The 16,646-nt window shown below is 42.8% G+C and overlaps 1 protein-coding gene and 1 pseudogene across 1 annotated transcript in view; both read left to right on the forward strand.

The window, feature by feature from the left end:
- SLC25A21 (solute carrier family 25 member 21) overlaps window positions 1-16,646 on the forward strand; it is a 584,085-nt gene that overhangs the window by 513,494 nt on the left and 53,945 nt on the right. The window contains exon 6 of the mRNA XM_075530895.1: window positions 2,280-2,387. Coding sequence (XP_075387010.1) covers window positions 2,280-2,387 — 108 coding nt within the window. The remainder of the gene's footprint in view (window positions 1-2,279; window positions 2,388-16,646) is intronic.
- Window positions 4,916-5,849, forward strand: LOC142426087 (large ribosomal subunit protein uL18m pseudogene; annotated as a pseudogene).

Raw genomic sequence — 16,646 nt, forward strand, 5'->3', positions numbered from 1 at the left:
TGCTGATACCCGAGCAGTTCTTTTAACAAGGGACTGCTGAACACCAGTTCTGACAGCAAATGTAGCTGTGTTTTATAGAAGAACAAAAAAGTGAATTACTTGGAAGATTTCATTTAGTAAGTAATAAAATCCCAAACATCTGGATTTCAGCTCTCCCAGTCAAAAGAGTTTGGGACTAGTATTTGTCCCCCTCCACTTTTGGCTTCTAAGATGAAAGTTTGAGATAAATGAATAAAATATTTGGTCGGTTACCCTATACAAATGTGTTTAAAATTGTAACGAAAGGGGATAACGGGAAAATATCATTCGTTATTCCCTCTCTCCCAGAATCTTCATGCGATCCCACTCACTTCTCCTCTCGGTGTTTATGTGCAACAAGACCTATGGTGTTTCTATCGCACGTCACAAAAGGACTTCACACTTCTCCTCCTCCTGCCTGACAATAATCGTGTGCGATGGAGGAATTGCATATAATTATTTCCATTTTACACATGACTGAACTATGGCTTTAAAAGGGCAGAAGGGTTCTACATGGGGATTCTGAGGGGTCACCCTACTGCCAACGGTTCTCTCTCCAGGATGCAGGCTGGGCAAGCACAGGGCAGACTGGATTTCAGCCTCCAGGCACCCCCGTGGCTCAGCACAAACTAATACTGTACATGGCAGCCCTGGTCACACAGCCACAAAGTGACAGAACCAGGACTTAAACCCATACTTCTGGCCCTGGCCCCTGCCTACAGTCATGCCTGCCTCTCAGAAAGCTTTGGAACTTTCTATTCTCCCTTCATTCAGTCTCCTATTTTAAGGAACACTGAGTATGCTTTGGGTTGCTAACCATAAGGACAACATTTCAAAACCACCTGCTCCTCCATAGGAGAAAGATGAGGCTCTCTTTCCCCAGAAAGGTTACAGTCGGGGAAACCCACAGGGCAGTTTCCCTACCATTAGGGCCCCTCGGAGTTGCAATCGGCCCCAGGGCAGTAAGTTTGGTGATGTTTAGGGGTTGTTTGTTTGTTTGTTTGTTTGTTTGTTTGTTTTTAAGAGACCCCTACTGAGAGTTATACAAGATCCCTGTTGGTGTAGTGGACTACTCAGTGGACTACTCGTTGGGCAAGGTCAACAGTTGGAAGTCACTAGCTGCTCCTCAGGCGATAAGAGAGGCTGTGTACTCCCATAAAGATATATGCGTCTGTCTCTGAAAGCCAGAAGAGCTGTTTTACCCTGTTGTGTAGGGGCACTATCCGTGTGAATCTACTCCATGACACTGAGCTTGAGGCTGGTCATGCGACTTCGTCTCACATCTTTCGGGCATGTCAGGAGAGACCAGTCCCTGGAGAAGGACAGTGAAAAGAGGAAGGCCCTCCAGGAGATGCAGGGACACAGTGGCCGCAGCCTGGAGTCGGCGTAGGTCCATTGTGAGGGCGGTGCGGGACCGGGCAGTTAGGTTCTGCTGTCACTGGGGCTGCTCTGGGTCTGAACCTGCTCAATGGCACTTCACAACATGAACCATATGTCACGTCATCTTCACCGACACCTTCATTGACGTTGTTTCTTCTTCATGTGGAATTCAGCACTCTCTCCTCCTGGAATTAGCACTTTTGTGCTGAAGGATGCTTTTCCTAGCCTCTGCTTTGCAGGCTTGAGGCTTTGCTTGGTTTCTGTGTTTTGTGGGATTTTCGATTATTATTATGGTGGTGGTGGTTTTTGATACTGATTTTTCTGGAAAAACTCGTAAGCATTGTCCTTCAAGGAAGATTCTAGAAAGCTGTCCTTCCTACGGAAGACATTCTTAGTAGATAGAAAATAAGAATCTTACATATTGTCATTGTTAACATTTTATTTGTGGTTCTGCTCCTTGAGTTTTATGTCTAGGCCCAATAAATGTATTTACGTAGGTGTTTCATAAGTAGCTCTTATTTTCTATCAAACTCTCTTTTAACTGTTTTCTGAGCAAATGTTTCTGTAGCCACGTTAAATCAGGAAAGCAGGCTTCCTCTGGGTTAAGGATAAAAGCTTGTGGGTGGGCTGTGGCATTCTGCTTTGAACTGGTAGCCTATGGCTGTGACTTCTGTGATCTCCTCTCCCAGACTGGCCAGCAGCTGGTCAAGGAGAGCTGCCTGGGGAGGAATGGCAGAGGTGTGTGTGTAGAGCCTTCCCCATCCTCGCCATTACGGACAGCTGCATGCTGTCATGAATAGGATAATGCGATTTAAAGTACTAATTCATTTAATTACACATGATAACGTGCTTGACAGTACTAATTGATTTCATTTTTCTAGACATTTGCCATCGCCGGACTGGGATCTGGACTAACAGAAGCCATCGTGGTTAACCCTTTTGAGGTAGTAAAAGTTGGCTTGCAAGCCAATCGGAACTCATTTGCAGAGGTAACGATTCCGTGTTTTCCTACTGTGGCGGGAACATGAAAGCATTTTTAAGTACATATATGAAATGATGAGCCCACTTTTTATCTAAAAATTAAATCCATAGTAGATTATTGTTGAGGGAACAGGATATATGGTGAAAAAAGCCAAATTTCTCCCATAAGGAAATAGTTAACCAAAGTGCAGTGAAGGTCTGATGGATAAGCACATGTACATATTTTCATTTTTGAGTTTTAATGTAACTTATAATGACTTCTTTGGAAGTGTTTTCTCGGATTTTGGCACAATTTTAATTTTACATTCAACTAGAATAGACTGTGGCAAAGTTGCTGATAGTGCACTTTTTAAAAAATTATAAAGTCGTTTTAAAAATGACCTCACTCCTTTCTGCACTCCACCCATCAACATCTCCCTCCTCCAGAGATGCTGATTGTCTGCCCAGCTTGTCTTTCAGCTCCGTGTGAATGAGCAAATTACTAAACCCGTGTAGGCATCGCCTCCTTGGGCAGTGAGGGTCCTGACATGTAGTCACTGGCACATGATGCTCCGTGAAGACAGCTTCCCTTGGTGTATGCTGCCTTCCCTTCCTTCCAGCTGCTTAATAATTCCCTTCAAATTGCCAAGTCCAGCTGTTGGTGCGTTCTTCTTCTGAGGGCCAAGTCTAAGGGATAGAGGGGGAAATGAGATAGTCATTCCAGGTTCTTTCTTAGCTTTTTAATTTAATTCCACAACTGGGTCGCATGTGGTATAAATTGGTTTGGAGTATCTGCTGACCTGAATGTTTCTGTAGAAAAACTCCCCTGCCCACTATTTAAGCAGCTGCTAATGGGCGGAGACACCTTCACCCCCCCCACACCCCACTTCCTGCCTGCTGATACTGAGAGTTCTCTGGCAGCTGCTGAGGCAGGAGTGTGGGGAAGGAGGGGGCCCAACTCACCTGTAGCTGCCAATACCTGGGGTACGGGATTGAGCTGCAAGAGCAGATGGTATATACTTAGATGAAGTCAGTGCTAATTCAGAGGGGCTCTTTGTTTTCAGCCAGCTATCTTAATAGCAGAGATAAATCACACTTCAGAAAAAAAATGAAAATCTCTGTATTTTTGTAGTTGTTGCTTCTGTTGTGCTTTCTCTCTAGTCTCCCTTGAATAAAGAAAAAAGATGATATGAAATAGGAGGAAACAACCAAATACCTTTCTCAAATGGTCTATCAATATGGAGTATTTAAAGCAATCCCTGTGGGACCTGATCAGGACAAACTTGGCTGTGGGACTGGGAGGAGGACCAGCTAGACGGTTTTACCCACCGGGAAGATTGCCTTGGGCAGCGGTGAATGGGCACAGTCCTTTACCAGGGCAGCTTGGAAATGTAACCACAGGGCACAAGTAGACCCAAACGCCAGGCAGAGTTCCCAGGAATGGAAATTGTACGGATTTTATCACAGCACCTCTGTTCACGCCGAACGTTCGTTTTCTCTCTTCTGCCATCAAGGAGGCGCGACACTGAGGCCGAAAAACGAGCCGGTAATGTTTTGCATGTGCTAATGCCTTTCCTGCTAGAGTGCATAGAGCGCCCTTCACACCAGCACAGGCCTGCCAGGCAGGTGTGCGTGTTCTAAGTCGGTGAAAAGTGTTTCTAAAGATTTGGCCATTCTTGAGTGGGAGATTGGGGAGCATCTTTATAAGCATTGCTTCTGCATCATCGCTTGCACTGGTCAGACGTTTACTTCTGAACCCCCAAAACAAGCTCTCTACCATTAAGTCGATGCTGACTCTTAGTGGCCCTATAGGACGGAGTAGAACTGCCCCTCTGGGTTTCTGAGACTGTCACTCGATGGGAAGAGAAAGTCTCGCCTCTCTCCTTGAGAGCAAATGGTGGTTTCAAACTGTTCACCTTGTGGTTAATAGCCTAACATGATCTATCAGGTGCATTATAAAATCTTGCAATAGTCCCTCAAGTACGCCAAATTTAGCCAAGGTGTGATTGCGCAGGTCACCCGGGTCAGCACTTAACTTATACCACCTACCAGGCTGCGCCTTGGACGCGAGGATGGCAAGACTGCATCTGACAGCCATGTTTTGTCGGGAGAGACCCATCCCTGGAGAAATCATGCTTTGTAAAGTGGAGGGGCTGGGAACACAAGGAAGACCCTCAATGAGACGGGTTAACACAGTGGCTGCAACAGTGAACTCAGGCGTAGAAACGAGTGTGCGGAGGCCACAGGATTGGGCAGGGTATCGTTCGGGTGTGCATAGGGTGGCTGTGGGTTGGAACCGGCTCGCTGGCACCTAACAACCACCACAACCAGGATTCAGGTTCTCTTATTCTGAATATGCATGATTAACAGAAAGTTCAACAGTTCAAAACCACGAGCCGCCCTAAGGAATAAAAGATGTGTTTGCTCCCATGAAACGTTATAGCCTCAGAAACACAAAAGGACCATTCTCCTCTGTCCTATAGGACCGCTATGAGCCAAAATCAACTTGATGGCCATTTCACAGTCAATGCGGATCAAATTTAAATAGTGGCTAGCAATGAGTGATCACAGATATAAAGTGATAAGAGTATGCCTATTGCCAAAAAATCTGAAAGACATGATATATTAAGAGTAGAAACGTTTTGCTCTACTTATTTAAAAATAGTCATCGTTTGTGTCTCTCTGCACGTGCTTCAGTTATATCTTTTGTCTAGGACGCCTTAGTGCCAAAATCACTTGGGCAGGAACTTTCTTAAGTCTGTCCCTGTGTCAATGTAATATAAATATTAGATGTGCTCATTTGTGTGGGAAGCATCTTTAGTACCTCCCTTATTTGTGGCTTTGTGGATTGTCAATATGTATCAAAGAAAGAGAGAGAGAGAAACTTCTCCCTGTGTGAACAGGGGGGCTATGACTGCAGACCATTGAAGTATCCAGAAGAAACAGGAGGCGCGGCGCTGGGGAGGTTTTGCCTCAAGTTCCCTCCACAGCGGGACTTCGGTTGTGGTTCTGGGCATTGTCATCAGTTTGCAGAAGCCCCGAGTTTGGGTTTGCAGCACTTCCAACCAGTTCCCAACAGCGGTGAAGCCTGACTGGGCCCTGTGGCTAGTGGAGTGATTGCCCCCAAGTTCACTTGCTGGACTCCCTAGAATCTAAAGCTAGGAGAGCACTCCAACAAGGGACAGTGTGGCCTTCTCAGGGGGTCTGGCACAGGTTGCAAGTTATGAGGACTCAGTATCACACAGAAACACTTGTGGAGCATCTACGTGGGCACATTGTGACTTCAACATCCACTCGTGAATGGGCCATTATAAAGCACCTTCCCAGGACCAAATACATGGTGGCTTGTGAGAGTATAGGATGAATCCTGGCAGAGCAATGCTTATAGGCGGAAATTAACTTCCTGGTTTACCTCTCCTTGGGAGACATCCTCAGACTTGATCAAGAGACTACCAGACGCTATAACAGAAGGCAGTGTGTTTTATCAGTAAGTAGAAATATTCATTGGTTTTTATTTCTAAATATTAAACCATCAGCTATTGTATCCATAAGAAACTAGCATCTGGAAGAACATCAGTTTTATAACATTACAGTGGGATGTAATTTGTCGTAAGGTTCATCTGTGCGCCACACCTCCACCCCCACCCCCACACATACACAACATACACACACAAAAGAGAGAGTAAAGCCTTAATACCTGTTGCATTTAGAGATTATACTTCATTTTAGAAAAAGTTGTAATCCAGATATAAAAGTAATACAATTTATGTAATGCATTTCTCTATAAACTCTTAAGTGTACATGAATGCATATATTTTTTGTAAATCACAGAAAACTTTAATGAACTCTATTGACTGAACTATGCCATGTATCTTTTGTATTATTAAAGCTATTGTTATGTTTCTGTTTTTTATTTAATCGTTTTATTAGGGGCTCATACAACTTTTATCACAATCCATACATACATCAATTGTGTAAAGCACATTTGTGCATTCATTGCCCTCATCATTCTCAAAACATTTGCTCTCCACTTAAGCTCCTGGCATCAGCTCCTAATTTTTCCCCTTCCTCCCTGCTCCCCCCTCCCTCATGAACCATTAATAATGTATAAATTATTGTTTTGTCGTATCTTGCACTGTCTTCACCCACTCTTCTGTTGTCCCCAAGGGAGAAGGTTATATGTAGATCCTTGTAATCGGTTCCCCTTTTCCAACCCACTCTCCTTTCACCCTCCCAGTGTCACCACTTACACCACTGGTCCTGAAGGGATCATCCACCCTGGATTCCCTGTGTTTCCAGTTCCTATCTGTACCAGTGTCCATCCTGTGGTCTAGCCATATTTGTAAGTTAGAATTGGGATCATGATAGTGGGGAGAGGGGAGGAACCATTTAGGAACTAGAGGAAAGTTGTATGTTTCATCGTTGCTGCATCACACCCTGACTGGCTTATCTCCTCCCCAAGACCCTTCTGTAAGGGGATGTCTAGTGGCCTACAAATGGGCTTTGGGTCTCTAGTCCACACTCCCCACCTCATTCACAATGATACGATTTTTTGTTCTGATGATGCCTGATAACTGATCCCTTCGGCACCTCGTGATCACACAGTCTGATGTGCTTCTTCCATGTGGGCTTTGTTGCTTCTGAGCTAAATGGCTGCTTGTTTGCCTTCAAGCCTTTAAGATCCCAGACACTATATCTTTTGATAACCGGGAACCATCAGCTTTCTTCACCACATTTGCTTATGCACCCGCTTGATCTTCAGCGATTGTGTCAGAAAGGTGAGCATCATAGAATGCCAATTTAATAAAAGAAAGTATTCTTGAATTGAGGAGTACTTGAGTAGAGGTCCAATGTCCTTCTACTACCTTAATACTAAACCTATAAATATATGCACATAGATCTATTTCCCCATCGTCATATATAAATATATTTACATATGTACATGCCTTTATTTAGACCTCTATAAATGCCCTTTGCCTCTTAGCTCTTTCCTCTATTTCCTTTGACTTTCCTCTTGTCCCACTATCATGCTCCGTCTTCATTTGTGTTTCAGTAATTCCTCTCAGTTACACTACCCTTGATCAAGCCCTACCAGGCCTCCTATACCCTCCTCACCACTGATGTGGATCACTTGTTGTTTCCTTAATCCTGGGTTTGTTAACATCACTACCTTCCCACCCCCCACCTCTCCCTCTCCCATGTCCCCCCAGAACTGTCAGTTCCATTGTTTTCTCCTCCAGATTGTTCATCCAGCCTATCTTATTTAGACAGACCTGCGGAGAAAATAACATGCACAAAACCAAGACAGAGCAAAACCAAGCAACAATATACAACAAAACAACAACAACAAACCAATGACAAAGAAACAAACGAAACAGAACAAGAAAGAAAAGCTTATAGTTAGTTCAAGGACTGTTTGTTGGCCTTTAGGAGTGTTTTCCAGTCCAGTCTGTTGGGGCACCGTGCCCTGGCCCCAAAGTCCACCTTCGGCAGTCCCTGGGGACCTCGCCATTCTGTTCCCTTGTTGTTCTGTTGCACCCCCTTAGTGTTTTGCCTCTGTGTGGTGGGATCAGGTCAGGCGCAATTCCCACACTGTGTCTCCAGTGTTGCCCCCTGTAGGGCTGTGGGTCAGTGAGGGATGTCATATCTCATAGTGGAGCTGGCAATGTGGTCCTCTCTGTGGACTGGCTGCTCTAATCAGGAACAACGTCCTCAAGGCTTATTGGGTCAGGATGTGCTCCACTCTCTCCTCCTCCCACTTCATCTGCTCCCATGTGCTCCAATCACATATGTCCCTCTCCTGGACCTGCAGCTTCAGTGCTGTCCTCTGAAATAAATTCTTCTGAGAGGAGGGGCAGGTGTCCATGTAGTTGGGATTGGGTCCGGCTCTTCAGACCTCTGCATTGGTTCCCTACTCCATGCCAGCATGTTGGAATGCATATATTTTTAATAGAAATATATTAGCCACACTTTCTAGTACCTATATTTTAGAAAGGCTAAGAGAAATTGATTTAATGGTATATTTCATTTGGCCCCTATATCTAAGAGTTGACCAGAGCCCTGTTGGCACAGTGTTGGGTGCTGGTTCAAAGTCCCCAGCTGCTCTGCAGGAGAAAGAGGGAGCAATCTGTCTGCATGAAGGACAGCCTTGGAACCCTATGGGGAAGTTCTATTCTAGCCTACAGGATTGGCATTAGTTGGAATTAACTTGCCAGCCATGGCTTAGATTTTTTTAGCGATATAAAAATTATACATGAGATATTTTCTTTTTTATACTAAACCTTAAAATCTGTGTGTATTTTATGCTTAACAGCATATCACAATTTGAATTAGGGCTTTTCAACTGCTCTCGGACTACATATAAGCAGCAGCCACTGTATAGGGTAGTACAGGACTAGAGGAGCCTACAGTTTCGCTTCACGTTCACCTGTGGGAAGAAGATCAACTTAGAGAAGGAGAAGGCAAGGGTCCTACCTGAAAGCATTGCTCTTCCAGGACTCCCCCCCATCCTACACTCTCACAAGCCACCAGATGTTTAGTTCTGTAACATGCTTTACAAGTAATAGCCCATTCACAGTGGGTGTGGAAATCACAATCTGGCCATTTACATGCTCCACAAATGTTCCTATGTGGTACTGAGTCCTTATAAGGCAAGATCTTTGTGTAGCTGAATATTTTAACATAAAACTTGTATTTCCTATAGTACAGGTGAACTATAGTACCTGGGAACATTTACTTTTAAAAACACTCGCTTGTTGTAGGAAATATAGAATAGTGTACAGAATAATTTTTTAAAGCATCCAGATTATTAATGGTTATGCCAGACTCTAACCCCACGTTGGGGGAAACTCTTCTCAACTGATACAGTGGGAACAACTTGCTGGTTTACTTCTGGGTCCAAGCATGCATAGCTCACAATCCCCCCTTATTGCTACTCTATAATCTCTAACAAAGTGTAAACCAGTGTACAAATGATTGAAGCATATATAGAAACAGAGCCATCTAGAACAGCAAGGCCAATGGTAAACTAGCAAAAGCAGGTGCAGAGTTTGGGTGCAGACACGCTGAGTTTCCATCATGTTCTTTATTATTTCCTAATCGTGTGTCCTTGATCAAGGTACTTGTAGTTCCTCATTAGTGACAGGGGCATGATCATTTACCGTACAGCGAGGCACTGCTGTACAGTGGTTAGGAACACAAGCCCAGAGATGAGATCTTTTCTTGACCATATGATGGCTTCACACTCTCTACCCTGACTATAGCCCAATTTACTCTTTTATCACTGATGTTTAATAGTAATAGTCATATCAAAAGGTTAATAAAGATTAAGTGAGACAATACAAAGGGGATCCAAAAAGGTTGTGGAGAAACAGAATTGAAAAATATACACACACATATATATATGGAAGTACCCCTCAAAAAAGAAAACAGAATTCTGCTGGGTGAAGTGGAGCTTTCAATGTATGCATTTTTCCCACATGTCAAGCATCGAGCAACTTGCTCTGAGTTAGTGCACCCAGTGGTGTCACCCGGGAAGATTTTCTCAAGTCACGGTGAATTTTTTCATAAAGGCATTTTCGCTCGCACTTTGTTTTTTTGTGATGCAGATTTAAAAGAGTAGCGTGTGGTTGGGAAATTTTGTTTCCTGCTGGGGAAAAATTCTGCAGAAACTGTTGTGATGTTGAGCACAGCTTACAAGGACAGCGCTGTGGGGAAAACTCAAGGGTACAAGTCGTTTTCTTGTTTCAAAAATGGTGAAATGTAGATTGGTAACAAACCTTGTTCTGGATGTCTGTCAACTTCCCGAACGGATGAAAATGTCTACTCACAGTGCACTTAGAGTCCACTCCACCAGGTCTGACTGTTAATTAAGCTTTCTATTTAGAGGTTCTGAAAATATAGTATAACAGAGGGTGAAAATAAAAGGCTTGATTTGTGGCAGACGGGACTGTTTTTTGCCACTACGACAATGCACCTGCTCATGCAGCCGTCTCAGTGCACCCGTTTTTGGCAAAAAAAAAAAAAAAAAGCATGCCTCTCTTGCCCCACACACCTTACTCACCTGACCTCGCTATATGCGACTTCTTTTTGTCTCTGTGAATGAAAAGGGACATGAAAGGACAGCGATTTTGTGACATAGAAGAGGTGAAGAAAAAATGAGAGAGGTACTGTCAGCCACCCAAACATGAGTTTGAAAACTGTTTCCAAGAATTTGGAGTCACAGACTTGACAAATGGAGAGTTCTTGGAAGATGATAAGGTTGTTTGGTAAAAAGAAAAAAAATACATGGTTTTGGAAAAAAAAAATCCATGTGGGGGATGAACCCCCTCATATATATATACATATATACACATATAAAGCTATTAATATAGCATCTGGCGTATAAACTAAACCAAAACAGACCCATTGCGATCTAGTCAATTCTGACTCAGATTGATCCTCTAGAGCAGAACAGAACTGCTCCTAGGGCTCTGCCGCTGGAAACCTTTAAGGGTGGGAAAGGCTTCTGCATTCTCCCAAGGCAGAGCCCGGTAGATTCGAACTGCTGACCTTGTGCTGACAGCCTAATAAGTAACCCATTATGCCTTCAAGGCTTCTGATCTGGCAAATAACCATGGTCTAATAGATGATTTAATACACATGAGTTGTTATCAGTACAGTATTGTTTTTATTTAAATGTGATGATGTTTGCAAAGGACGCTTAATAAATGATAGTCATTTCTAGATGCAAGTTGATCTTATGAATCCTTACATTTAATAGAGGAAGATCTGTGTTGATATATTTTCTATCAAGCAGTCACAGTTGACTCCATTTTGGCAGTAAAAATGGCTTACTAGTAGTGATGATCAGTCTTCTGTTCAACTTCGGTCATTCTTAGCTGCTGAAGTCATCTGTTCAGACTGAATTTTTTTATCAAGAACAAGCAGCCTGGTTATACAGACAATCTCTGGGCTGCAAACATTAGCTTTACATACAACCAATATTTATGAACCCCCTAAAGACTATTCTGTTAAAAATGTGAGGTACATACAATGGTTGGTAATAAGAAACAGGCAGTATTTTGCTACATGCTTCAAAACATTATTGTGGTGGTTGTATTAGCATGTTAAAGATGTTTTGTGTCTTTAGATGTGTTTCTTTAATGTTTTATGCATATCCGTATAGTACTTATGTTATATTCGAAAGCAAACATTTGAATAATGGATGACGAATATTTAACTGTTCTCCTGAAACAGCCCTATAAAGTTAGCATGAATCCGTGATCGAGCCTTCTTAGTCTCTTCACACAGGAGGTTGTGAACTAAGGTCCCTTTCAGCTTTTCAGTCAATTATTGTTAGCAGTCGTGGTGGAATGCTCATTGGACGGGTTGTAAAAGGCTCACTATGACCTTTCAGAGCCACACATGTTAGATACCAACCATACTTCATTATTCCAACTTACATACAACTTTAACTTCAAGACAGACTTAGGAATAGAACTTAGAAATGGCATGTTGAATGGCCCAATGGCTAGATAACCATCTGCCTGAAAAACGGAGCAATGTCTTCACGGAAGACTGTTTTTCAGGTAGATAACTCTCATTGTTAACCTACTAGTTTGAGTTTCCCCAGCAATATTTTTACTATTCAGCCCTCCTACACCCATCTCTTAGACATCAACCACCATAGAAGCCTCCCCAGTCCGTTGTGATTACCCGTCCTATTCAGCTGGAAGAAGATAGTCCTTTCAACAAGAGACTTTCCCATGTAGTGGATGTAGCAGACATGGAGTGTGCAGTAGAAGGCAGCCTAGGACAACTGTAGTCAATATTACAATATCATCTTCCAGGGGACGATGGGTGATAGAGATGGGACCAAAGAGCCTTGAGTTTTGAACCTTGCACAGAGATTTACTCTCATTGAGGCTCAGGGTTGTTGTTTGGTTGGTTGGTTTGCTTTGGTTTGCTCATATTCTAAATGGCGATATTACTTAAATTATAGAATTATTGCCCAAGCCCCTTTCAAACACCACCACCACACACACACACACACACACACACACACACACACCTGCTATCTAGCCAGGGTCTGCCCTCAAGGTAAAAGGTCTATGAAGGCTCAACTCTGACTTAACCAAAAGACATCTGACAGGGCATGGCCCAGTCCAGTGTGCACAGAGCATGCTCTAGAGAGAAGGTGTGACATGGGTGGATGTCCCCTGATGCTTTGGGGAAGACATGGTTAGCAAAGGGCCAAAACAGGTACTTCTGAAGCTAGACTCCTTGGCTGGGCCCCTTATTGTCAGGGATGCAGAACGCTACTGGCTGAGAGCAGAAGCAGCTTCTGGTACGGCTCTTGGTAGTTGAGTGACAGGAGCGGCACGATTGGAGCCCCAGGTACAAGAATGGCAGGTATATGCTGGTCCCAGCTGCCCAGGTGCTCCCATCTGTGGTTTAGGACTGATTCTCCAGGCAGTCACAAATACATTACCCATAAAATATGCCTTCCCAGCCAGTTTTCCCTTAAACTATTCTAAACAGTTTAAGGAAATTGTGGTTAATTTGGTTGCTGATACCTCCACAGAATGGTTCTGACCGGTGTATACAGTATTTCAATAGGTATGTTTGTCTCGCCTCCACTTTTTAAATTACCTCCATATCAGTCAGACTCTAATCCCTGCCACACTTCCTCCGATCCCAATACCAGAATCTTGGCCAGCACCTTAAAAGTCACAGTGGATAAAGGAACCAGTCTCTAAATACCCTTGACCTTCTGTGGGGAGCAAAATAATCACAGCTTTGTCATGCTCTGGTTTGGTTCAGTGGGTGTCAAAACACGTTCAGATAAAATAGGAATAGACCCAATTTCACCCCATCCTTCAAACTAAACCCAAGCAGTGTGCTGTTTTGGTTTGTAGTCTCCTTGGCTTTGGCCTAAGCTTGCCTAGGGATTTCTCGATGGGATATGCTTTGCACATTCAGTCTTGCCAAAAATGTGACTTTCTAGCTTGTTGTCCTTATAGGACTTTTCTCCCTGCTAGCTAGGTGCATAGTTATTTGGGGGTTTTTTGTTTTCTGAGGTTTTTGCTCTGTTTCTGTATATTTGTAAGTACTAGAAGCCCCCTGTCAGTTGTGTTGAGCCAAGTGGTGTTTGGTGGCATGTTCTCTGCTAGCCTGGAAAATGTGAATTTTTCCCCAGGAGCAAAGTCTTGTATGAATTGTTTCCCAGTTTTTTCTCTCCACTTTGAAATCTACTTCAAAGTTATTATTTGGCTAAAGGGTTATGTTTTCCTTCCCTTGAGGTCTATAGGATTTGCCTCTGATGTGTGGCTGGGGCACAGGTTTCCCTTCTACTCTGTCATTTTTGTCTCCGTTACATATGAACATAATCATTCTCACCCCCAAATATGAAACTAAACCTTTAGGAAATTGCAAAAGTCTGTTTTACCTCTATTTGTCTTTAAAGATGGTCAGCCAAAGAAAGGGATAGTTAGTCTTCTACCTACTTATTCTATGATTATAATTTTAAAGATTGACTAACAGATAGCAAATGTGTTACTGATGGTAGAATCTTTAAAAGTAGATATATATTTTAAATTGGCTTAGGGTTCCATTCTGGTTTTGGATAGCACCCCAAAGTACAGTCCTACATACTTTAATCTGAGAGCTAAGTAATGCAATAGGTAATATATACTATTACACAGATTAGTGATTATTTGGTCCACAGGCAACCAACATATGGCTACCTGAAGTTAATTATATTATGGAGGGTCAACATAAAGTGAATAGAAAGGTTTATTTTGTTATTATCTCTTTAAAGAAAGAGAGCGAGTAAAAACCAAGTTCTATCTATAAGAGGGTAAGTGTGTGGCTCTGTTTACAGATATTGTGAGAGGCCAGATTCAACGGCACGTCAGCATTCATGATGATGTAATTAAGTTCAGATTTTTCCGGCATTGCAATGTGAAACATTGCCTGGCAACTGTTCAGCACGTAAATTATTTCTTTCCAGTCTATGATTCTTATGGGCAGAAAAGTGAATTATGTATATGAATCCATTCCTATAGTTATCTTTCAACAATACCTAAGACAGCAGCCAAGTTGCCTCTCTATTATCTTTTAAAGAAAATAGACTTCAGTCTTCCATTCAGCTGTGCCAGGAAGCCTAGAGTTTTGCTTTCAGGATAAAGACTTTGAAGTAACGATAATAGCTACCATTTATGGAACTCCACTTTACACCAGACACCGTGCAAGACGCTTTACATAGTTTTTTCTTGATTTGATTTAAAAATATTTTTAAATGTTTTTTCCATTGATAAAGTTATCTGCAAGAGGAGTTCAAAGACTTATGCAAAAATGGAATTAAACGATAATGGATCTTTTTTTCAAAAAACTTTTTAAAGCCCCCGACCTATGTGTGTGTCACAAATAAGTAACAGGGAGCTAGTTAAAGAAAACATGAATTGATTATTTCTATCAGGATACCCCTCCAATCACACTACATGAGAGCCACCATGAATCCTTCTACTTGGCCCACCCTCACACACGTTTTTCAGCCCCTCCCAGTATCCTTATAAGGGTGATGGTTTTATCCCCACCTGACAGATAAGGAAAAGAAAGCCCAATTATGTTCATGGTTCTCAGGGGCTGAGGACCAAAGGGTCTCTCATCAATCATGCTGTTTTCACTGGAATAAAGAGGCCCTGGAGAATTGAGAAGCTCAAAGGAAAGTCAAAAAAACGTTTCTGAAACCAGTGAAGACACAAAGGCTTCTTCCTTGTCCCCCCTGTGTGGTAATCCCTGAAGCCACCAGCACAGTCAACTTGCCTCTGCCTGTGACAACTGGGCAGCCGCCAGTGGAATCACAAGAGTTGTAACAAAGTGCAGTCACTCATGGTGTGCCCCCCGATCCTGTCCCCGGGTACCTCCTCCCCTGGACCGGACAGAATCCTTAGTAATGCTTATTATCGATTTTAATCATAGGATAAGAGCTTATCGATATGGTTATAAACTGCTTAAATGTAATATTTCTTAGATTATATAAATCTAAAAACCATGATTGTTTTCTAAAATCTTTCTATGTGAATGACTTTGTCATTCGTTAAGGCGTTCTGCAAAACTAAGCAGAAACCTTGTGTGGTTTCCCCCCATTTTCTCTAGTTACCACGTCACTCTCAAAAACGTAACTGATGTAGGTTCACACATATTAATTACCACAACAGTGTAGCTAAAAGCCCAGAAAGTTTGACAAGGAAGTGAGTGTAGAAACCTTGACGGCAATGAAAACATCGGCACATGCTTCGCAACGCAGACAGACAAACCACTTGATCTGAAGCATCACTGTAATTGGACCATAATGACAGCTCTGACGGACGCGCTTTAGAAGGTACAAAAAGTAAATTAGCACAGAGTGTTAGCTTGGTAGATACATTGATACATGTAAGCTGGACTGAGGAAAGATCTTTTTGATGTTATAATTAATTCCAAACCCTACTCACCGCCCTTGAGTCGATTCTGATGCATAGTGATCCTTTAGGACAGGGTAGACCTGCCCTTGTGAGTTTCTGCGACTATAACTCTTAGCTGGAGTAGAAAGCCTCATCTTTTACCCAGGGACTGGCTGTTGGTTTCCGAATTGCTGACCTTGCAGTTAGCAGCCCAATGCATAATCACAATGCCACCAGGGCTCCGCTACAGGGATTGTGTTATTGAAAATATGAATGTTTGGAGCAAGGCAACGCATTGCTCCAAATTTTCTGTGCAGTCATTTTGGTATCACCTCTTTGACAGAGTCACCAGGTGCAGTCCGGTATGTCCCTAGTAACACCAATGGCAGGGAGAAGACATCTCACCTGGAGGGCCCAGTGCCCCTCCAAGGGTGCTGACTGATCACTAATCTGATGTTGACATAGGCTTGCGGCTCAGCATTTGTGAGAATGTGTTTACAGGAAAGTATTCTCCACTCACAGAAAGGCTAAAAATAGACCCATTCATTCACCCGAATTAACCTCAAGGTGGAATAAAATTACATTTTAGATATTGTCTTTTGATCCACATCATGCCCTGTTACAATGAACCGTAATGATGAATTGATGAAAACTCTAAGCTAGATAGAAGAAAATGGAAGTGTCTGAAACTGATTCTTCTCCTCTCACTCATATTTTGTTGTCAAATAAAGGGATAGCTTTCTTTCTTCTTCTCCTTCTCGTCCTCCTCCTCTTTCTCCTCCCCCTCTTCCTCCTTCCTCTTCTTCCTCTTCTTCTTTTTCCAAATTGATGAAAACACCCCAAGACCTCATTTGAGTCATA

Source organism: Tenrec ecaudatus, chromosome 14 (assembly GCF_050624435.1).
Source record: "Tenrec ecaudatus isolate mTenEca1 chromosome 14, mTenEca1.hap1, whole genome shotgun sequence".
NCBI lineage: Eukaryota > Metazoa > Chordata > Mammalia > Afrosoricida > Tenrecidae > Tenrec > Tenrec ecaudatus.